General features: G+C 43.6%; 1 protein-coding gene across 2 annotated transcripts; it reads right to left on the minus strand.

Annotated features, from left to right (window-relative positions):
• On the minus strand, positions 1–22,565 carry cdh24a (cadherin 24, type 2a). Of its 2 annotated transcripts, none has more exons than XM_030433560.1 (14): positions 22,244–22,565; positions 18,382–19,223; positions 13,831–14,125; positions 12,825–12,944; positions 12,320–12,487; positions 8,908–9,089; positions 8,036–8,292; positions 7,810–7,946; positions 7,522–7,643; positions 6,120–6,237; positions 5,690–5,998; positions 5,351–5,543; positions 4,836–5,235; positions 1–3,256 (listed from the first exon to the last, which is right to left on the minus strand). In XM_030433560.1, exons 2-14 carry the CDS (start codon positions 19,051–19,053, stop codon positions 2,387–2,389), a joined length of 3,843 nt encoding a protein of 1,280 aa, XP_030289420.1. In that variant the 5' UTR covers positions 19,054–19,223; positions 22,244–22,565; the 3' UTR covers positions 1–2,386. The 2 variants fall into 2 exon arrangements, with proteins under 2 accessions (XP_030289420.1, XP_030289421.1); XM_030433561.1 differs by lacking the exon at positions 22,244–22,565 and adding an exon at positions 21,770–22,140.
• Between the last annotated feature and the right edge of the window lie 1,946 nt (positions 22,566–24,511).

Raw genomic sequence — 24,511 nt, forward strand, 5'->3', positions numbered from 1 at the left:
AAATGTGACATCGTGTTTATAGAATACTGCAGCCGATCTGCATCTATAAGAGCCGCGACTGTCGCTTTGTATGACATGTTTAACATTGTTTCACTGACGTGCTGCTTTCTGTAAAGATAAAGTAAAAGTAGTGAGCTAGTTAAAAATATTGTGCTCTCCAGAGATGTAACGTTCACTCTTCTATTCTGTTGCTTGAAACTGACACTGATTGTTGTTGCTATAAATATTTTATCTTTTTAACATTTTTTCGTAGAATAAAACAGAATTGGGTCCTTTTCCTGACGCTCGTCTCTTTCACCTGCGATGTTCATACTTTGCTCCGTATTAAGTCTTAAAATAGATGTTGAAGTCCCACGCTGTCCCACAGCAGCAAGAGTACTAAACTTTAAAAAAAAAACATACACAATCCAACTGTTTGTCTCTGTGAATCAACATGAACTAAAGTCTACATCTACTTGAATCTATTTGCGATATTTAGATTCTGAAGATGAGCTCTGTTGTGCTTTCTGGATCAATATCTACAGCTGCTGTGTTGTTTTATCACCATTTTCCAGCCGAGGCAAAGCTGCAGTTCATCTGTCGAGCTGTAGGTTGCACCATCGCTCTGTCAGCTGCTGCTGCGGCCTGGACGGACGCCGCTGTCCTCCACTTCACAGAACTCCTCTCGGCGCTCTTTAAAGTGCGTGAATGGCAATACGCCTTTTAGACTTTTGAATTTCAAACATATTTTAATTTACTGTTATTCTATTTTCGGTCTAACTTTTTTTTTTGGTTTGAAGTGGTAATATTCTCACACTTTAACTTGCTTCTATATTTAGTTCATTGTTAAATTAAATCTGTTCCAGATCTCTAGGTGAGGACGTGTCTCGCGTCTCATGCCTTAATCACTTGTACAATGATATTTCTGGATTATGCCGGATACACGCTGTGCTCTGACAATATGCAGCGAGTGGTGACTCGTCAGCATTTGGCACTTCATGTTATATCCCACTCCTCTTCCTCTGCATTTCATTCTCTTGCCTGAGGAGCCCCGTCTCTTTTTTACACCTCATTTTTCTTGTCAGGACGCCAAAGATTTTCGGTCAAATTTAGTTCTGAAGCATCGCAGTCTTATTAGAGCGGCGGCTGATTAACACCTAAATCCCAACCGAAGAGGTGGACAGAAAGCTGGAATAATTGCAGGAAGTCAAACACATTTTTATCATGTTATTGAAAATAACATTGTTAAAGCTAATCCTGATACCTTCTGAGTAATAAATGAACTTTGAAATAGCTGAAGAAATGAGTCATTGTCGCGCGACAGATTGCCTGAATGACACGTCCTTAAAATACAGATTTCTTCCGCGTCTGCCTCTGTGTTCTGCACTCGTCAGGAGAACAATGCCTGTGTGTACTGCATCGCGTAATGGCTTTTGCCTAATTTTGTCTCTTTAAAACGTGGGAGATAAATAAGCCTTTGGAGATAATTCTAGACGAGCAGACGCAAACACAATAGTGAATTATAAATAATCTTTGTGTGGGTGAAATTACGGAGAGCACTGTATATTGTAAAGGCTGCAACAGTTTAATAACTGAACATCAGATGCTTAATTTCCTGTGTGGATTCCATTAAATAGCCCCCACCCGCTCCCAAAAGACCGTCCACTCTGGAGCAATAAAGCAGGAGTTGATGTTTATCTACATATGGACATCATTTACGGTACTTTCACAACATCTTTGACAGTGACAATCTAATCTTTTCTAACTGTGTGCAAATTGCATAGTGAGCAGGTTTTTCTACTGACTACTCGCTGGAGTTGGACTCTCTCTACAGAGCTACAGAATATAAATACTTAAGACTCGTCGGAGAGGCTCAGTGAGCTCGTGGCAGTGAAGGCCTACATTACTGTACGCTTGTGTGGTCTGAAAAAACTCTCCAATTCAAATGCAAATCCCTCATTCAGATTGCGAGTACTTCCAGTGAGCGTGCCCCTATTAAACTATCAATATTAAATATCACAACTCTGGTCAATATTTGATGAGGCCTATTTTCTAACAATGCAGCTTTCAGGGCTCAGAATCAATATTTCAATAAAAGTTAATTTTTCATAACTTTTCGCTTTGAAAGCCCGAGTGCATTATTAATATGAGATACAAGAGAAGTGTGAAAAGTGACAGATTCCATATGCGTCTTATAAACATGGTGGCGGTGAAAACTATACGCTGTGCACTGATTCCACCACAAAATCTCAGCTATACTGTCACAGCTGCCTGGATTTCTCCTGGCAGGGGGGGGAAAACAAGGAGGTTTCTGTCAGAGGCTGTGTGTTTTTCCACCCCTGCTGTGTTTAAAATACATCACTGTCGAGAAAGTCCTCCCCTCTCTGACTGTTCTTCTATCTGCAATCTAGAAATCCCATTTCTGCTGTTCTTTTTCACTGCCCTCTTGTTTACGAGTCTTATCGAGAGGGGCCTCTGCAGTCTCCCCTCCCTCGGTCACTCGTGTCTCTCCTCCTCCTCCTCCTCCTCCTTCCATCTCCTTCTCCCTCTCTCTGATGATCTCAACCAGCCGCTGAAACTTTTGGTTTAGCTCCTCCATCCCTCCCACCACTCGCCCGTCGTCCTTCTCTCCGTCGCTTTCCAGCGAACTCAGTGACTCAGCCCTTGAATCACGGCCCTCGAACTCATAAGTCTGCAGTGAGTCATAGGGCGGCTGAGACAGGTCAAAGGTGACCTGGTCCAGACGGATATTCAGGAGGTCTTCCATGCGAAGTGGCTGCGGGTTAGCGGCTTCTGCGCTCGCAGGCTCCGCCCCGCTCAGCCAGCCACTGTTGTTACCAAACAACCCCCCAGGTAAGGACAAAGGCTGTGGGGTCAAATCCTTTCCCTGGAGTCTGCACATGTTCAGTAGCTGCACTCCCGTTGGGTACAACCCGCTGCCGCTAGTCCCGTTCATACACGTCCCTCTGCTGTTCAGCGAGCCCACAATGCTGTACGTGTCTCCCGTCAGGTAAACAGGAGGGTTCACGGAGCTGATCTGTGCGCCGTTTGAATAATTCTGCTCTGAAACGGAGCGAATGGAGGAGTCAGTATCAATGTCGTCTAGTGTGCAGCTGGTGGCTCCAGTGCTGATCTGAGTCTGCGATGACCCCGGTCGCCCTTCCTGCTGGTTTGACGAGGAGCTGGAGTGACTTTGGCATGAAGACTCAGTTGGGTCACAGTTGGTCAGATTAGCAGTGTTGCTTGCTGGTGTCGACTCGGTTTCCGTTAGGTTCATCTGCAAGAGAGACGATGAAGAAGGGAGATGTGAGATGATTCAGATGTGAAGAGATAATCGTGCGGTAGCAAAGAAAGGCTGTAATGATTTAAATTTTTAATCAACTGAAAAAAAAGTGCTAATCATGACATTCAATCACCTCCGAATACTTAATGCTGAAATTTAATGAAGTCGCTGTATTCATTTGTATTGAGTTATGTGATTTGAATGAGATAATTTTAAAGTTTTGCAACTGCAAAAGGTGTTTTTGAAGGAGTAGAAAAATCGAAAAAGGAAATTCAAACATGCTCCTCTTATCCTGGAGGTCTGACTGATTCCATTCCAACTTCTTTTCATTCCTACTGCAGAAAGATGGTTTCAATATTTCATCCTGAAATGTGTTCTCTCGGTTCCTTTAAAATTAATTTGAACCTTTAGGATCAATACACTTACACCAGATACGGACAAAAAAAGATTAGTGTCTGAATTTATCCAGTCAATTTTGAGCAACCACATTTATGGACCTGACTTGAATTCTTAGATCCAGAAATACAATTTGAACTTAAACTTTTTGAAAACTGAAAAACGCTGTTGTTTGAATCATCTGCCCCCTACGCTAGCTAGCTGACATTGCAAACGCTAGCTCACATCAATGTTGCAAACGTAAACTTCGCTAACGCTAGCTAGCTAACGTTTGGGCAGTACAGTATGCTGACGGATTCCGCAGAAATCAGCCATTTTTACTCCTTTCTCCCCACAAACAGTCCTACACAGCTGTAACAACAACCAGACTGTTGATGCTGACAAACACACAGATACCACATGATACCAACAGCGTTACACGATTGGCCGACAAACCTTGTTAGAAGCTGGAACCAACTGTCAGAATTCTTATACAGGTATAAACAGAACAATTATTTTGGACGTGACAAATGTTTAAAAATGATAATGTTTTTAAGCTCTGTAGATGTCTACTACTGTCTACTTTAAAATGAGATGAATTTTAGGATCCAGACTAGACTTTGAACTTTGAAACTGAATAAAGCTTTTGTAATATTTTACACTTGAACTTTCCATCTAATCTTGTGAATTTGTGAAAAAAACAAAATGACAAATAACTCACTTAACTCATTATCATTTAATCAAGTTATTGAAATCACATCACTTGAAATGACTGTTTTTCTTCTTATGTGTTCAATTTTAAAAGTGCTGAAATTTCAGCAATCAAGGCGCTACAGTCTTTGTTTCTCAATGACGTCCTTACTCTGAGTGATTTGATCCTAAAAATAAGTATTATCTTTTAAAGTTGGAACGGCTTTGGTTATTTCACATGACCGGTCATCATATTTGTGTTTATGTCTGAGCTCCTCTCACCGCTTTGATTGCATTAGTCAGGAAGCAGCTCCAGCGACTGTCAATCAAATCTGACCAAACCACACCCACGAGTTTTCTGATGAGTCACACTGTTGAATATTTAGTCATGACTGCTTTAGGCTGCAGAGAAATACTATTATTCACTTCTACGATTCATATTCCAGTGGCCTTTCTTTGCTTCCATATGACTGCTGCTTGTTTTCATCTGTGCGTGTTATAATCTGACCTTGGCTTGATCCTGATTCGCTTCTTTCTCAGCAGCGTTTGCTTCACTGCCTTCATCTCTCTCCGTGATTTTGCTCTTCGCCAGCATGTGTTCCGCTTCGTAACAGCCAGAACTCATCTCAGGAGAGCGTAGCATGGGCTCAAATGTGCTCTGGTTCTGGATGACAAGGGAATTGCCGATATGACCTCCGGTGAGCCCGTGGGTCAGCTGCGTTAGCTGCAGACCTGCCTCCAGTGGCCCAGCTGGATAATCTCTGAGAACAGGCAGCGTGTGGATGCCATAGCAGAGGCGACCGTACAGCGGAGCGGATCCCGGTCGCTGCTGAGGGTCCAGGCCGGGGCGCGGGTTACGACTCCAGCTGTACGTCCTGGCCCTTGGCGGATTCGGCTGCGTGTACCATCTGTGCCAAGAGATAAATGTCAGAGACGCACACAGTCGCACACAAACATGCACGCGCTCCCATAAGCCACCACCGCAAGGATAAATTGTATTATTTATTTCGGGGAACAGCTCACATGTTTCTGTTGTTGTGCATGTGCTGTATTCTGTGCATGCTCTGCAGCGCTGTAATGTCAAAAGCTGCGGTGTCTGCTTCCCCTCCCCCCTCGTCATCGTAGGATATGATGTTCTCCCTGACATCATCCTCCTCGAAGGGTGAGTGGGAGTCTCGCTTCTGATGGCGCAATGACAGCGAGAGTGCACACACCACTAAAGGGCAAAAAGGGGACACATGACCACGTACTCCTCAGATGTTACAGAGGCGACCTGACATAACTGCTCAGCATCTTTCAAAAAAAGTCACAAACATTACATTTGTAGAGCTTCAGAGACTTCGGAGAACCGATCAAACCTACCGAGCAGAGTGGTGACACACGCTAGCATGGCCAGTAAAGTGACCAGACTGAAAATGAGTGACGTAGAGGCAGATGGCACAGGGAGACAAACCATGTGTCTCTCCCATCTCCTGTCCCTTTGTTTCCCTCTGTCCTCTGTCTGCATGGCCCCTCGCAGACAGGGACAAATGGTCACGGTGACCGTGCCAGTGTTGGTTAGACCGGAGGCTCCGTCGCGCAGCACAACTGGCACATACAGGGTGAGTAAGGATGAGGAGAAGCCAGGGAGGGGCTCCAAGGCTGACTGGAGCACCAGGCTGGCTGTCACACCTGATAACACAGCAAAAAAAAACACACATCAAACACGGTCAGTGCACAACAGAATCGCACCAGTTTTGGCTGGTGCTGTTTTGCTGGATTGAGCTTGAATAAAAGTGCTAATGGGTTTAACCTCCAGTTTCCCTGACGGAGAGGTTGAGGGCAGAGCTGGACTCTGGAGGGATGCTGAAGTGGACCGGGGTGTCTTGTCCTCCTTGATCCTTATCGATGGCTCGCAGGACCTGAACTACCTGTAGAACACGGATCAGGATAGCATTATGTTCATATATTGTGACATTTCTCTCATTTCTACCCCTTCAGCCATCTAAACACTATCAAGAATCTACCATCTGAAAAGCACTCTTTGGTGGAACTGCTGAATTATGCAACATGGGATGAGGAGTTGCAAGTGGAAAAACTGCTCTGTTTGCCTGCAGGAACTGATTTAAAGTTATAATCCTTATGTTTTAAATGATTAGTTATTTATTAACTACCTCTGTCAGTGTGAGGGTAATGTATTATAAAGTAACAAATTAGTGTACTCAGATAACTTTTTTGTGAGGAAACTGGTAAGTTTTGCAATAATCTGTTTGTATTTCCCTTTTTCTATTCTTTTGTTGCCCAAAAAAACCACAAGAAACACTTGCACTGTTTCTGTTTCACTCCTACTTCTTGGCAGGCAGTTTGCAGCCACCTGTGGATGTATCAGGGGCTGATCACACAAAGTCTTCGCTACAGGTGCGGCTCAGAAAACTCAGAAAAGCCTGTTTTGGACAAAACAGCGTGGGGTGCCTGTGGAGCAGAGCTGGATGACTACCTGCCTTCATATATAATTACTTGGAAATGCGAGGCCTCTGCCTTGCACTGCAAAGTTGAGCATATTTAAACTTCTAAGAAATGAGCGAGCATAAGCAGTGCAGGAGAGGAGCACCTGCCAGGTGCACCGTACCGTAGAAAAACAACAGTTTTTCCTGGAGGTGCTTTTCTAGCAATTCGACTCTGTGTTATCGCTTTGGATGCGATTGTGTTGTGTCAGTCTAACTTTAGCTGGCAAGACGGCCAGAGCAGAGTGGACAGGACACTGCTTCTGCATCATGTGCTTTTACATTTTGTAATCTCTGACCTAATTAACTGGTTCATTAGTTGCATGTTGAAATGTGACGTACTGTGGTTATATATGTGTGTTTTCCTTGTTTTCACAGAAGCAGCTGCTCGGCTAAGTTTGCTGTGTGGTCATTAGCAGCCAAAAGTCTGCACATCTGCTGCTTAAAATAGTTCAACATCTTTCACTGCAGCTGAACTGCAAAACAAAATTAATTAGTTTCATAATTTAACATGAAAATGATTAAGAAGCTGTGAAGGGGATATTGCGTCTGTCAGTGGAGTCTATATATCTAAAGGGGCAATGTGTAAGAACAAATGTAAGGCTGCACAACACTGCTCTCTGTACAGTAGTTTTAACTGTTGACAATAATTAATTCATTCTTACATTACTGTTTTAAATATTACATCCCTAAAACAAAAGAAGAACAGACCTGACCGGGGGCACTGGAGTCACATACAGACGTTGTGTACTGCCTGTCCAACTCCGGTGCATTGTCATTCTGGTCTAGTGTCTCTATGGCAACCACAACCCTTGACACGAGATTTGGATTGTCTGAAAGAAAAAGGAAACCAACACTAATGGAGAAAATTACCACTGACATTCAGTCATTTCTTCACTCCCAGTTTTGTATTTCCGACTCAAGGCGGTGCTCTCGTTGAGATATGACTGTGGTAAGGTCTGCTGCTCATTGCACCCGAGGGCGGAGGGGCTGACATACCCCTCTGTGTGGCGATGACTGTGATATTATGCCACTGCTCCTCCTCGCGGTCCAACTCCATCACCGTGCTGATAAAGCCCGTGTCGGAGGCGATGCGGAACAGAGCCTCGGGGTCTGACTGGGGATCGATGGAGTACCTGTGATACAGAAAGTAACATGTGGAGAGGGACAGTGAAGACAGCCCTGAGTGGGTGACTACATGAGTGAGTGATGGTGTAATAACCACCTGATGTTGGTGCTCTGTCCTGTGTCTGGGTCTACGGCGTGGACCCGGCCAACAGAGCAGACAGGGGGGCAGTTCTCGGACACGTCCAGATGGTACCGAGCCTGAGAGAATTGTGGCGGCTCATCGGCATTGAGGACCATGACCCGGACTGTCGTCTGGTCCTTAAAGGGGCCTTTCCTGATGTAGCGGGTGTCCACGAACGGGTTGGAGACTTCCACAGAGAACGTGTATGAGTTGCAGGTCTCATAATCCAGCAGCTGTTGGGAGAAGTGCAGAGCTTCAATATATGATTCATATATACTGTATATGTGCTGCATATATCTTCCCACATACAGCGCTTCATTATTCATCTTCGAAACTTGTCTCACTCTTTTTATAACTCGTGAACAATATTCCATTTTGAAGTTATTCCTCTTTTAAAAATGTGTGTTATTAATCACCAGCCTCTTCTCGCTTCACCCTCCACATCCTCTTAATTTAAGATTTCACTGAGCAATAATTATTTTTGAATGCCCCATGCTTAAAAGCAAAAAGAAAAGTTCACACTGGCTGCCTTTAACGCGACCAAATCACTTCAAACGAGCTACAATTTTTCACACCAGCCGCTTATTAGTTCATTGTTACTCGTTAATTGCTCTTGCGGAGCCTTGGGAGTGTGAACCTGTTGACAACAAAGTGTGTTTGAGCGGCGTAATGAAATGTTACTCAAATTAATTTGCAACACCCGACAAAAGCAAATTCATTTAATCTCTGGAAACATCTCACATTAGATGTTTTTTTTCCCTCATTAGCAGACCACCTACGTGTAGCTTCAGCCGCGGCTATTATGAAAACCTTTAATGAACCACTAGTAGTGACACATCGTCTCTCACCTTGTTCAGAACAATAACAGCCTCGTGGTCTCTTCCTGTTAGATTGAATATCTCAGCCTCCTCAATGTCCAGGATCGTAAACTCCAGCAGTGCGTTTTCTCCCAGATCGGGATCGGTGGCAGTGAGGCGACCCACCTCCACACCTGGTGCTGCGAGCTCCGATATAGAGAATGACCACGCACCTGCAGAGAGGAAAACAAAGAATAGAACGGTTCTGAGCTCAGTGGGACGGTGACTGAGCTCCATTTAGTGTGTTTTTCAGTTTTTTGGTCACAGTAGTCATTCCACCTGTCCAATTTGGCTTTTAAAAAAGATCTCTCTTAATGCAATTCAAATGTGAGAGGTGATGGGTTAAATCTGCAGACGTCAGTGTATGTGCAGTAAAAAATCAAGTGTTTTCCATATTGGATTTTTTTTTCCCCTTGTTCAGCTGCAGTGTAAAGACAGGAACATAAAGACGGATTTCTTTTTACTAAAATAAACTGTAACTTTTGAAGACGCCCACTTAATATAAATAACTCAGTCTGCTGAAGCCTCACATTAAACTTGGATAACTTTTAAATGCACGTTTGCACATAATATGGACTGTGGGTTTGGAATTGTGCCAGGAAGTGAGGGAGTAGAGAGAGCGGAGGGACGTTTGCATGTTTTAAGACTGATGAAAATGTGAAAACATCCTGTCAGTGTCTCTCATTAGTACCTCACCTTACAAACACACTGTACTTTGTCCACATGCTGCACATTCTAGACATTTTCTCAATTTTTGAGCTGAAGTCATTCGTCAAAAAACAGAATGCATCCTTTGTAAACTGATTGTCTGTGGGGTTTTGAAGCGAATATCAGACAAAACAAGCTAATTGAAGATATCACTTTGGTCTCCTGGAACTCTGGATGGACTTTACTCATTATGTTACTACCATCTCATCAGCCAAACAACTGATAATGAAAGTATTCATGAGTTACAGTCTTAATTTTAATGCTGGTGGCATAGCATTCGGTCCGCCCTTCCACTTCTTTAGTCTTGACTAAAATATAGCCTGACATTTAATATAAACGTTCAGAAGATCTTTCATATAGCGCCACCAACTTCATTCCCATCAGCCCCAGCTATATTCTGCTTTTAGTGCTAATCAGTATTATGTTAGCATGCTTACACACTATAAAGAGGTGGCGAACATGGTAAATATTCTACCTGCTTTACATAAAATGTTAGCGTTATCGTTTATTATTATTATAGGATACATTTTTGCAATAATCAGTTGTTCAACTGAATAGTCAATTGAAAGAAAATGATTTGATAATTGCTTAAATCTCACATTTCAAGCAAAATGGAAAACATTTTCAGATTGACTCCAGTGCTCCTTTTTCCCCTCTATTTTACACTATGTCGCACAGTAAATGGAATATCTTTGGTTTTGGAGCTAATGTTCGGATAAATTCAGCAACCGAACGCGTTATTTTGGGGTCTGGGACATTTTTAAGACTAAACAATAGTTTGTTTTTGCCCTAGTTTCTTTGTTTGATCTCTCGACAAACAATGCCGCCTGTTTGATGTCTCCAGAATTGCACTTGTGTCTGAAGTTTAATTATCTGTAGTCATTGATTTTATCCTTTCTTTTTTCAGCCATAGTATCAATTTACTTACAACGCTAACAGAGACTGGTGAAAAACAGTAAGCTGCTCCACACACGCGGAGCTGAAGAGTGAGGATACTGCGTTAGCTTAGCCTATCCTGTCAGGTGGACTGACCGCTGCTGGGTTGATGTAAAAAGCAACCAGCTATGCAGCGCTTGTGATTTTCTCCAGGAATGTTGCCAAATGGGTCTCAATAAAACTTTGACTTACACCCAGATGGGCGTGGTTTTGTAGGACAGGGCAGTGTACGCTTCGGCGAGCTCCATGACAGTCTTTGCTCGTGCCCTAAGAGCACTTTGTTTTTCAATAATTTATGTATTTGACCTCAGATCTTTGTGCATTGAGGTGATAATCTGCCTTGTAAGGCTGTTCTGGTGGTTTCTGAGAAGTTCTCTGACTGAAAACCTTTTGGAAAAGTAGGTCTTTAGGTGATTTAGTATGAAAATGCTCTATTGCTGCGGTCCAGGCTCTCGTCCCGGATGTAATGCGAGTTTTGTTTCGTGGATTTTGATCATCCGACACACAACACAAGACACTGTGTGAGGCAGGCTGAAGGGTGAAACACCAGATTTTTAGGGAGTCCCGTCGTCTGTAATGCTGCAATTGCAATGGTTTTAATCAGTAGGCTGTGGGCTCAGTCACTCATTCGGCAATAGACAGTGACTTATCAGAGATGTATTTCAATAAACATCTTTCAGATTACTACTTAAAGCTTTGCTGAGTTAATCTGTTCTTAAGTCAGTGATCTGTGGTGGGTGCTGTCATTTACTTGGCGTCACATGATCACTTGTGATGCTTCAAATTCAGAGAAACGCTTTCGTTTAATCAGAGCAGCGCTACCTCGCTGATTATTAATCATTTAAATCCTCCACATTATGAAGATCATTTGAAATAACACACCGCCCCTTCCCTCGCATTCAAAGAGCATACTAAATGAACCGTTTGCTTAAATTGTGGCATTATTGTCAAACAGAAAATAATGACCTTGAATAGAGGTGATGGTGGCGGTGGCGGTGGGGAGATACGGTCAGGTATCAGTAAATAAATAACGCACTGCTGGCATTTGGAAATATTAAATTGCTTCTATAAAGCTCTGTATTGCAGCACAATATATCAACTGGAGGAAAGGGGGCTTTAAACATGAAGATGAATGGCAGTAAACAGAGACTGTCAGGGAGAAGGAGAAGTAGAGGCGAGGAGGGGGGAAAAGCGAACAGGGGAGAGAGGTAGTATATAGAGAAATGCAGTATATGTCTCAAAGTGTTAGACACATTCTGCAGTGATTTTACTGTCTATTGAAGCAGAAAGCACTGAACTTTAAGATGAAATATTAATAGCATGGAACAGGGAAAAGCTTGGATAAGAAAAAAAGCAGACATGATCTTTCACTTTTCGTCAAGGCACAGTCCATTTGAATCTAAGGGACCAAACGGGAGTGAATGTTAATGCCACTCATCCTGGCAAAGGTTATGTTCCTCAGACTGACGTTAACAACAATGATTAGGATGAGTGAGTCAAATAAAAACGTGGAATACCGACTGACAAGCTACTTTACAGCTTATATCTTATCTTTCCCCTGTCAGGACTACTAGGACCCAGAGGAGGCAAAAAAAAAAAATATCAGACTGCTGTCACAAACGCCGTTACAGGATGTTTAATCATTTTAATCTTTACTTACTCACACGCGCTCGCACACACACACACACACACATTCTACTGCTGCAGAGATTGAAAGCAGCCGACAGTAAAGTGGCGATCTGATAACAGCAGCGCTTACTCCTTCTGAAGTGAGGGGGGTTGTCGTTGACATCAGTCAGCCGCACGGTGATGGTAGTAGTCCCTGATAATCCACCCAAATGACCTCCCATGTCTTTGGCCTGGAGGACGACCAGATATTCGTCCCGAGTCTCACGGTCCATGTCAGGTACTGCTGTCCGCAGGACGCCTGGTGGAGAGCGGGGGAGAGCGTGACACGGAGCAAAAATCATAACTGCAACAGATTTCACAGTGACACAACGTCTCTGGAAATCACCATCAAAGTGAGCCCGATGCATATATTTTGGAATTAGGGCTTCGAAAAACATACGACTCCAGGCTGCTTTCCGTCTCTCAGCAGATCGTATGAAATGCGAGTTAAATGTTCGTATCTACATTGGACATATGGTAGCAAAGATATAACATAACATTTCTAGCCACATCACTGGGGTTTATGTGTAAAGTGTAATCATGAGCTGGCGAGGTGTTTTATGGCTAACAGCTGTGAGGGGATGTATGGCACAGACCTGTTTGAGGGTCTACGGAGAAGTAGTCCTGGCCATGTGTAATCGCATACACCAGCCGGGCGCTGTTTCCATATGTCGGATCATCAGCATCTCTGGCTGTGACTTGGATTATCGACGTGCCTGTGAAAGACAAGTGTCGTCAAAGGTGATAAGTCAAATGGCCCCTTTGAAAGTACAGCACTTAAAGCTGGTGGCTGGTTCATAAGCTTTAAGTGATAATCCACCCAATGTCTATCTATTGAATACCAAGTACTTACAGCTGTAGGATCAAAAGCATAATGCACTCCTCTGCTGTTTATCTGTATGCGCTGCATCTTTAATACATTCATTTTTTAGACAAAATATGACTAAACAGCCTGTTTTCATGTTGAGCAATTGCCCTTGAATCTCTGGAGCCGTGCCAGAAGCAGCGTGTTTAGCCTCATTCTGGCAAAACTATGATTGTTTGCAAGATACCAAGAATGTGTTTGGACAAGAGGGAAAGTCGATTACGCTGCTGCTGATGGCTTAGAGCTGCAGTGATTTGCCTGATAGCTGACTTGGGATTAATCCGGAACTATTTTGATAATAATTACTGGTGTCCGTCACTGTCGAGCAAAGATGTCAAGCTTTTCTTTATCATAAATGAGGGGGGGTTTTGTTCTCTCATCAAAACCCCCCCCCCCATCTAAATACTAACTCTCCTCAGGCTCTGGGGCGTTGTGATGGGCATTTTTTGCTATTTTTCTGAAAAAAAAAAAAAGGTTTTAATGGTCCAGTGGTTTTCTCTTTTCATTACATTATTTCAGTCTCAGAAACTACGTGGCTCCACATAAAGCATCACTGGTATAGTCAATTTCATCAAGACTGAAATATCTGAACTATAGCATCAATTGCCAAGAAATTCTGCTGTGGAAACTCATCGTTATTGGAAACTAGTGGCACCTAATTTCAAAAAGACCACAGCTGCATCTAGACCCTTTTCAAGTGGTTTCAGGCGGAGAATCACTTTATAAAAATGCTCTACCTATGTGTGCCATCTCCGGCACCATGGCAACATAGGGTTCATCAGGAAAGATGGGCGGGTTGTCATTGATGTCCTGCACCCTGATGATGAACTCGGAGGAGGGCTCCAAGGCTCGGCCTGTCTGACGGTCTGTAGCTGTTGCGATGAGACGGTACTGGTCCTTCTCCTCCCGGTCTAAAGACTTGGTGACATGTATGTTTCCTGTGTTGCTGTCGATAACAAACACAGAGCCCACTCCCTCTCCCTCCAGCAGATACTTAGTGCGGCCGTCTCCTTTGTCCATATCTGTGTGCAGCTGGAAAATAAAAACATGCGGAGTAAATGACTGCAGCGCCTTCAGGCAACATCGAGTTCGTGCACAGTTTGCAGGTATCGCTCATTAACACTCATCTATTTGTCTGGCGAGCAGCGCAAACATGTCTATGTGAAACGGGTGATTTATGTGGAGGAGGGATGCGCTCAGTGAATCTGAAATGAATGGCACCAGGTGTGGAAGATACATATGGGACCAGGATGAGTACTGATGCATACAGCTAATTAACTCACTGGACCAAACATGCCACTGGGGGTTTGTTGGGGTTAAAACCACGTCAACGTGGACAGTGGCCCTGCACGTGTCCTACATGTATGTTCACAGATGCATTCTGCTAAAACAGGCTGCAAATCTCTCCTGCCTCTTCTATCCATCTGTCCCTTTTCTTCCCCGTCTTGTAAATCCATCTGCCTTGACTCTCCTGTACCTTTTAAACCACCTCTTTCTCCAGTCCTTGTGTGTCCCTCTTTTCATCAAGTTACCTCAGTTACACAGAATGCCCATCTGCTCACATTTCTCCAGCCCCTCCACCACCACCACCACCACCACCACCACTTCCACCCCCCCCAACCCTCTCTGACTGTCTGTTATGCTCTCTGGTGCAGAATACACGTTTGGTATTTAATGGCAGAGTGGATATTAGTGCGAGCTAGGTAGGTAAAAGGCCAAACACACAGAAATAGAAAAGCTAAAGAGATTACTCAGCCTTCATCACTCTGAGCTTTCTGACCAGGAACCTTCACATCTCTCTACCCTTAAGGCGCATCTGCACATGTTCATAATCCATAAGGCTTATTCACAACCTCTGCTCCGGACCTCAGACACTCAGAGAACGAAAGCCTCAATTTTTATTCGGCTGCAACAATGACGGTTTACAAATTTACAGAAAACGATTTTTGAAGTAATTTCGTCGCAGAGAATTAGAGAAATGTAATTGCCTGCATAATGATACGTGTATAATTAGTCGAATCATTTGTGCGCTTAAACAGATGTGTAGTATATATATATTCCAGCATAACGCATGTTGACGGCATGATCATGCACAGTGCACGGCATGCAGGCAGGGACCAGGAGGTAATATAAGATTAGTGTATATCCGAGTGTGTGTCTTGGAGGATAAAGTTGGGGATTATAGAAACTCATGATAGCATACCCTACAAATTGCTAGATAAGGGACTCAGGGTTTTTTATTCATCCCTCCACCCACATCCCTCTCCCTCCTTTCTTCCTTAAAGCGCGCTTCGATTTTGAGCCCACACTTCACCACGAGAGACATCTTTGTCAGAGTCTGTTCCTATCTCGCTCCCCTGCTCTTTGCTCTCCCCCTCCGCTCACCCCCTCTGCTCCATCCTCTCTCTTTTCTATCCTTCTAGTCCTCTTCTCCTCACTGTCTAATTGCTGGCTCAGTCCCGCTGTGCTTCAGTCAGCATGGAAAAACACTCTCATGGTGGGGAAGAAATTTATCCGCCCCGTACAAAACAAAGCTGGAAAAAAAGAGGAAATTGTCTCTTCCAATTGCTTTGTCGCTTTCTCTCCTACTCTGTAATCTGAATTTTCCCCTCCTCTCACTCATGCGGCGCATCCACCTCTGGGGTTTATAACGCCTTCTTTGGCAGCCAAAATCTCCCTCCTTCGCATTGGGTTGGAGCACCTGTGATTCGAACAGCTGATAACTCACCTCGAACCTCGTACCGGCAAAGGGTTTGAAAAGACAATCTCTCTATTCCTGGCAGAGAGACTGGGCTGCCCCTGAGAGGAAAACATGCTTCCAACCCCCCTTGCAATGCAGGGTTGCTTTATTACATGAATATCAACATCAACACTATGCTTGCCGCGGAATGAGCAGCCTCGTGCGTCTCCTGATTGCTTTAACACCCCTCCCTGACTGTTCCAATAACAACCAGAGAAGAAGATTAAACATTTATGAGGTGTATACTGCACTGGTAAGAATCCAATCTAGACTGTCACTATAAAGTATACTGCTAGCTACAAAGTGGCTGGCAGCATTCCATGTTAGCGTTACAGCTGATATAATCCTACTCTGAGTATACAGTAGCTGCCAGCAGCTGCATTAGTGTGGAGCGCCTGACTGTGAAATGCTACAAGTAAACCCCAGGGATCCCAACGGTTCAGGTGTGCAGTGGATTAAATCATCTCAGACACATTTGGAGTTGCGACACCGACAGCAGTTGAAGGTTGCTGGTGTGGCGACTGTAAAGCCTCAAGAATGTGACACGACAAGCGGGGGGACTGCTGCACAAACACTGCAATTACACAGAGTTATATTCGTGCCTCATTAATGATACAGCTGGAGAGTTTCTGCGAGCACGTAACTTTGATTTTTAGATGCAACCGCTATCGGGCAAAGAAAGTAAATCTATTTGGTCTGAAATTGTTCTGCATGTTCACAGTGTCTCTCTCGCGCTTAACATCTCTGTTGTGCTCTCGGATTGCACACTCAACTGGACTTGATCAGACAGAACATGGAGTGAATTTCAGAGGAATACACAGTCAATAAAACTATGTAAATAATATATTAGTACTGAAATTATTGAATTTAACTTGAAAAAGTTTAAAATGGGGTGGAAATTTGCTTGCTTTTTGAATCTGCCTTATAGACATGGAGGCCAAAGGAAAAAAGAGAGAGACTGGAAGAAAATAACAGGAAGTAAAGCTGAGTACTGAAGATTTTTGCTATAAAACTTGATGATTCCAGCTAAACACTAGCTGGCATAACATCATTAATCTAAAATGTATCTAAACTGTGCCTATAACTAAATACATCGGAAAACAAGGATATTTTGATGGACAGAGCGTGACAGGAACTTAATTAATTAATTGTAATGACTTGAATGTGTCAAATTAACAACATTGTTTGATCCCGTGGGGTGGCCGTAGCTCAGCGGGTAGAGCAGGTCGGCTAGTGATTGGAAGGTTGCTGGTTCAAATCCCAGCTCCGGGCTGAACCGAGCTGTATGTGGAAGTGTCCTTACAAGATACTGTCATTGTCTGTCACCACTTTATCCCTTTTATGGGGTCGTGTATTTTTTTTGCTGGAGCCAATCCCAGCTGTCTCTGGGCGACGGCAGCGTACTCCCTGGATAAGTCGCCAGCTCATCGCAGGGCCCACACTGATGGCAGAGGCCGCCATGCAAGGTGCCAACCGCACATCAAGAGCAGTTTGGGGTTCAGTATCTTGCTCGGAGACACTTCGACATGCAGCTCAGCTCAGCCCGGAGCTGGGATTTGAACCAGCGACCTTCCTATCACTAGTCGACCAGCTCTACGGGACTGGTTCAACAGAGTTTCAGTATGGGTTTTATTGAGTGTCCCTAATGCAACTCTTAGGTATATATTTACGTATTTACTGTACATTACACTGACAAACTGCTAGTTTATTGAGTTGAAAAATTATTCTTTTAATTGACAAAAATCACATGTGTAAATTCATGTGTAATTCAAATGAACGTGGCCATTAACTACTGTATACATTTTTTTCTGAAATACTGTCACATGATGGTCCACTGGTCGGGGAGGGACTTAGTCTCTCCAGTGTTCCAGGGCTTCGCTACAACTATAATATTCAGATTGGCTGGAACTGTGCCACATTTTCCCCATAGGGCACCCTTCATAGAAGAGACATGTGCACTCGACAGGACACTATCAACAACACACAAGGTCAACTGTTACTCTTTGTATTATGGATTTTAAATCCATGGAGGTTTTGTTTGCACGCGATCATCCCATCGTAAAGCCCACAGGACAAGTGGGGCCAAGCAGCCAGTGACAGAAACACTTGTGCGAATGTGCAGTGAGCCGCACAATACGATGCAAACCTAAAATCCATAAAACTTCTTTGTGTTATGAGCACAGCGAGTTATTTTAATTCAAATGAGTGGGCACCATCATTGAGTCTGGTATCTAGTTTTTATAATACATTTGTGGAATGTGCAGGAAATTGAGGGAGGAAATGAGCCTGACTGAGTTATAGGAAGGTTCACTGTGCACTTCTATGGATAATGGCTCACCAATACATTCATTTACGAAACATGTACATAAATGTATTACGCAGAAAACATATTTGTTTTCTCAGAACTATATTAGTCTGTCTACAAAAAATGTTCATGTGCTTGTAAAAAATATGTTCCTATGTTTTCCTCTCAGCAATGAGGCACAAATATAACTCCACACAATGAGGTACAGGTTATTCACATGCTGATTGGCTGACAGCAGCTTACCCGTCCAATAAGCACAGGCTCTGGTCCCCTGTACTCCTCGATCACAAAGAACTGATTCCAGAGCCAGCTCCTCCGGCGGCGGGCACGAGGCTCCGTTCCCAGCAGGTACGGCCCAGGCCGGATGTCTTCAGACTCCGTGACCCATTTAGATTGGCCCCACGTCCTCTCAGGCAGAACGTCAGCGACACCTGTCTCCAAATGGAGCTCAGGCTGGAGAGTGTACTCCTCCTCTGAACTCAGCTCTAGACTGTGCGCATTAATTACACCTTCAACCTCTCCATTAGTCAAATTGCTTCTTTTCGCGTGGTTCAGACTGAGTTCAGGGCTATGTTTAGGTATTAAGGGTTTGGCAGTTGATATAGGATAACTAAGTATGTCTGTTTGCCTCAGTATTTCTTCCTTCAAATCAAAATCATTGGTTTTTCTGTCATTTAGACTAAAAGCCACATTTGGCAGGGCTCTTACATCATCCTTTGCATTCTGAAGCGGGCTCTCCGATTCTTTGAAACTCACAAAGAAGTTTTCTACAGACTCTGGATAAAGTGAAACTTGTCTTTTGCTTGATGTTGCTTGCAAGTCCCGCTCTTCCTCCAAAAGGCCAACAGCCACTGAAATGCCACTTCTTTCCCCTTTACAGAATAAAAGAAATAGAAGCACAACCTGTGCTGCCATCGCTAGGATATAACTGATCAAAGAATAACTGATGAAAGGTTGATCAGATCCAGGTTTTCATGGTGGTCCATCTTGTGCTGTTGTTCGGTGCGTCTCCTTCTGCGTCAAGTTTCTTCTCCAAAGTCTTCATTTTGTCACCCAATGCAGCACACAATGCTGCACAGGATCACCTGAGAGAACACAGACTTATTATAAATTCAGCGCTTCAAGACACAGAAGTGAAAAACAAAGATACGTTGACATTTTACTCATTATCTTACGAAGAGGAGATTTGATACGCTGAGTCTTTTTCTACTGTTTGTTGAACAGCTTTGTTTGCTAATCTGAGCTCTCTGCCAGCAGCTGTAAAAATAGCTGTGAGTTTTGTTCAGAAATTATGAACATCACGGTCTGATAAGAAATTACCTAGAATTCCCTCTATACCAGATGTTGTTATTCATATCACCCTCATTGCTTTTGTCATCGCTGTGATGTGTGAATCCCGTTATTGATCACTCAGGCATTCTCAGACAGTTAAGTCTGGTCCTAAAATTTTTCAATTAATTTAGAGCCTGAGGGTCTGGAGATGAGGTGGAGCTCGGGTACTTTACTGTTCCTCGTCACACACAATTGCCTGGACATCAGGTGATTGATGTCGCCCCTAAAGATGGTCTCCCCATGCCTCAATGCCCAGTAGTGAAAGAAGTCCCCCTTACGAGATTAATTAGACTCATAAATAATTCAATCAATGACTTGTCCTCATTTCCCAAAAGTTTAATGATCTTGAGTTTCGTTAGTATTTGAGTCAGATCCTGGCCATTGATCTTTGAAATTTGATGTACTGAAAAGTGTCAGCGGCTTAACAAGACTCAAACTGTGTAATCTCAGTTTCTCCATGCACGTTTCACCTGCATCCATCACTCTGCCTGCAATGAGAGTGGATTCCCTGACATCTGTTTTTTCACCTTTACGCACACATGGAGGCACGCATTATCTCCCACGTACACACTCACACTGTGAGTCACAGATATACATGGATGCCGTCTTCTTCGCACATTTTTAAATACAGTTTTCACGGATCTCATTTGGAGAGATTTAAGCGTCAAAATTCTTAAAAAACCTAAAGGGATTTCTGTGCATGACCTGCTATGCCGTGCAGATGATCAATATTGTGTGACTATGACATCGGTGACAATGTGTATCTGTGGCCTGACTAAAGTGAAACGTATGCTTTAATTAATTTAGATGCAAATATGCACAGAGTGGGCCTACTCTGTAGGAATGCAGAGCCTTTGATGGCACTGAATAATATGAACCATAACATTTTCTGATATATCCAAATTGATATGCTTCATATGAAAGGAAGGACACATGAAAATGAAACCAATGTTCTTTTACACTCCAGATACTGACCTACTTTCTAAAGAGTAGGCTTTAGAACTGAATTCAAGCATTTGATCACAGTTACAGTAATAGTAATTACCAATCTCTTCACTGCATTACTTCTTAAAAAATAATTCATCCTTGAGATGTTTTTTTTTCTCGCACTCCAATTACACCAATTCCAGCTCTCCGTGTGTAATGCTTCATGTTCAGCATTTGCATCTGTTTGCCTTCATCTTAAATCTTGCGGAATACAAGAGAGCGGTTCATCCAAAACACTTTTGTCTTCCTTCCTTGTGTATTAGAAACGACTGAGCTCTGAGCTTACATTTCTCCCCTGCTAGCTTTGCTCCGAAAACCACGTTGCCAGCAGTACATGTCATTCACTGTTGTTTGAAGTCTTTAGAGTGTGTGAGTGCGTATGAGATATGTGTGAAATGTAAGGCAGGGATAGAGGATGAAAGCGTGAGGACGATTTGCTGTTGCCAGCTCAGAATGGAATGATGTGCGGTGACATAGCTCTAAATTGCAAATCGCTGTTTCAGTCTCACTTCACTCCGCATCGAGTCGCTCTGCTGCAACAAGGCTACTTCATTTTTATTAAAAATAGCCTGTGCATGTCAGGCCTTTTACATAGGGAAAAATGGGAGATGGAGGCAGGGAGGGGATGGGTTGAGGGGAGGTGGTGGGGCTGCATTGAGAGGAGGGCAGCCTCCTCTTTACAGACATGGACAGATCTCCTCCTCTGGCTTTCTCTCCTGCCATTCGTCTTAATGCTTATAGACCCCTCATCCATTCTCTCCTGCGACTAGAAATCTCTTAAGTCTCTCCAAATCAGACCGGCCAGGAGAGTCCGACTGTACTCAGCACATCAGTCACCACACTGTAGCCAAGGTTTGACACCCAGACAGCTTAACCTTAAGTGATTCAGGAGCGTAAAAGCCCTGATGCTAAGCAAGTATTTGGCCATGTCATGACAGAATGCCTCTGTGGGTAAAAGGTGCTCCGTCTCTATCTATTTATGTATGAGATGATAATGCCCTCTTAGACATCACGTTACATTGTAAACACAGAGACATTACATTTCTCAAGAGCACATGACTGCACATGACACACACACACACATAAACACAAACACACACTCACTCACATCTGGACTGCTTATTAGCCTATCCAGTGGAGATACACTAAACAGCCCGGAGCGTGACCTTGCCTTGTTGGAGGAAGCAGGAAAAATGACCCAGTTGATGCATGTTAATGTGATTTACACACTTGGGCTAACTATTATAATGAATACAGCGACCCCAAAAAAAACAAAACAAAAAACAAAAAAACATGGCTGTCGGCTACTAACCGAGGTCCAGCGAGCCAGCATCCCCCCCGCCGCACGCGGCAGGTGAGTAAGGCGCGCAAAAGCGAGCGCTCGCGCACACTTGCACCAACTGCACCGATAGCCAAAAAGAATGCGAAGCACCGGCCGCACCATCTGTCAGAGAACTGGCGCTTCAGCTCCGGTCAGGTCTCCAACCCGTCCTCTCTTAGATATCATCTCACCCCCTCTCGGTAACGTCTTTTCCCCGTGGCGTCAAGAAAGGCGAAAGGTTTTTTTTTTTTGTTGCTTCCAACTGACGGTGAAAAACAGTTGGGGAAAAAAACCGCCGCGCCGCGTGCACCAACTGAACGGTTAAAGTAAGCTAGGTAGCCGGGCGAGTGGAAACTTGTCACGTACGTCCGTGTGTGAGGGACTGTTAAGAGGCTTGACTTGAATAAACTAGTGACTCGTGAAGATTAGATAAAAAGTGCTTTGGTAGAGTAGAATGAAGCTTACCGTGTGCTCGCCGCTCCGCTCCGCTCCGCTCCGCCGGTTCTGTGGTTTAACGGAGCTGAAATGATCCAACGTGGGAAAGGATGCCGAGGTTCATCTGAGCTCAACATGAGGTCTGTCCACTTAGCCCAGTCTCTCTCTCTCTCTCTCTCTCTCTCTCTCTCTCTCCTCTCTCTCTCTCCTCCCTCTCCCTCTGTCTCCCTCCTTTCCCTCCCCTCTCTCCATTAGTTTGTAGACGGGGGTCACCCTAAAAGCCTACTATTTTTAAGGATGCACGGTGACCGCTCGGTGCCACACACACACACACAGACTGACTGTACATCCACATTGATATTAATGATAATCAACGTTTTCATGAATCAGAATCACAGCTCTGGCTTCTCATCGCCACATTTGTCAACATAGTTCGTGTCCCACAACACAGGAGTCGTTTAAGCCCCTTTCAATATTTTCTCGTTATAGGCTGTATCATTCCCTCGAAGCAGTGTCTTGTAATCTGCTTAAACATAGCCAGTCTGCATAATCATCCTCAATGTGTTTTCCCCAGTTATTCCACTCAGATTGAGGCTGGACCAGAAAATTGCTGCATTAGGAGATGAAATTTTGCCATTAGTGTTCTCCAGCTATAAAAACATGTCTACAATGTATGACTATAATTACCCCCCCTCCTCCCCTTTCCACCCACTTTGATAGGATATTTTCTCCAGCGAGTTGAATCGTGATGGGCTTTTCTGGGAAATTGATGATCAGTTTAATATACAGGACGTAAATGCAGCGCAGTCTCTCATTGAGTCCTGAGTTTAAGCTGATTTTAATGAGTAATTTCGATTCTTTGTCTCAGGAAATAAACACTACTTCAAAAAGTATATATATTTGGACCCCACTAATCCACATTTCAAGGATGAATGCTCAAAACTGCATTGTTTCATAGTTTGTTAATAGTTGTAGAGTCTTTTGGATGACAAACATCTAATTATAAGCCAGTGGCGGACTCAGGATTTTGGAGAGGCCGGGGCGAGAAAAATAAAAAGGGCTGTAGTTGGTGGGGCCCCACCATGCAGAGAGGTGTCATGTTTTATTTATCATAGGGGCATCCAAGATGGTACTGTATCAATCATGTTTTTGCCACTGGAAGAGCACCCTAGAGGGCACTTTACCATGTTTTATCTACAAAAGAGGCATCCAAGATGGCACTTTATCATGTTTTCTCCACTGGAAGGGCACCCTAGTGGTCATAGAAGCATCCAAGAGGGGCATTTTACCATGTTTTATCTACCAAAGGGGCATCCTAGATGGCACTTTATCATGTTTTCTCCACTAGAAGCACACCCTAGTGGGGATAGAAGCATCCAAGAGGGGCACTTTATAATGTTTTATCTACAACCGGGGCATCTAAGAGGGCACTTTATCATGTTTCTTTACCATAGGGTCAACCAAGACGGCACTTTATCATGTTTTCTTCACTGGAAGGGCACCCTAGGGAGCCTAGAAGCATCAATGAGGAAATATGCACTTTCACTGCATATTTTGAACATGAGGGCACCAATGTATTTAGCTCACTTTTGCTGTTGGGGAAACGGGGTACAACATTGACATCGCCCTGAACATATTACTGGAAAGGGGCTCTGTGTCATCAGTTTATGGTGGCAGACTTCTTTTGTAAACTAACATTAACTACTACTACTACTAACGAGAGATGCCTTGATACGAGGCACTTAAAAACGTGCATAAAGTTACAACGTTTGGACTGTTGCAGAAAATTCAACCCAAGTCCTTCACAAAGAGATCCACAGTCCAGCAGCATTAAACACCTTAAAGAAATCGTCCACAGGCTTGTATAGATGCCCTAAAGAGGTGGGTAAGGTCTAATTTGATAATTTACTTCATGTTACAGTCTGCTCACAAATGGCCAAAAAAATGTGTTAAAACATGTAGATTGCAACAAAATGTTGCATGGAGAACCTTTAGGTAATGGGATGCTTTCCTATTTTTACCGTATCTCTTAGACTAGAATGTGTATATTTTGGATATTTTTTATTTGAAAAAAAAAGAAAAAAATTTTGATGAAAACAGTACTTTCAGCACAGCTGCAGACTCACTTTGAACATCTCAATGCTGTAAAAGCTAAAGTGATCGTTCATCGAGCCTACAGAGTACAGTCCTGCTTTGTACATCGATTCTTCTTGATCAGTGTTGATATCTGCCTCTTCGCAGAGAAACAAGAGAGCCTTTTAAATGAGTTGTGGTGAGACAAATGTTCACTGATATGAC

Source organism: Sparus aurata, chromosome 11, assembly GCF_900880675.1.
Source record: "Sparus aurata chromosome 11, fSpaAur1.1, whole genome shotgun sequence".
Classification (NCBI taxonomy): domain Eukaryota; kingdom Metazoa; phylum Chordata; class Actinopteri; order Spariformes; family Sparidae; genus Sparus; species Sparus aurata.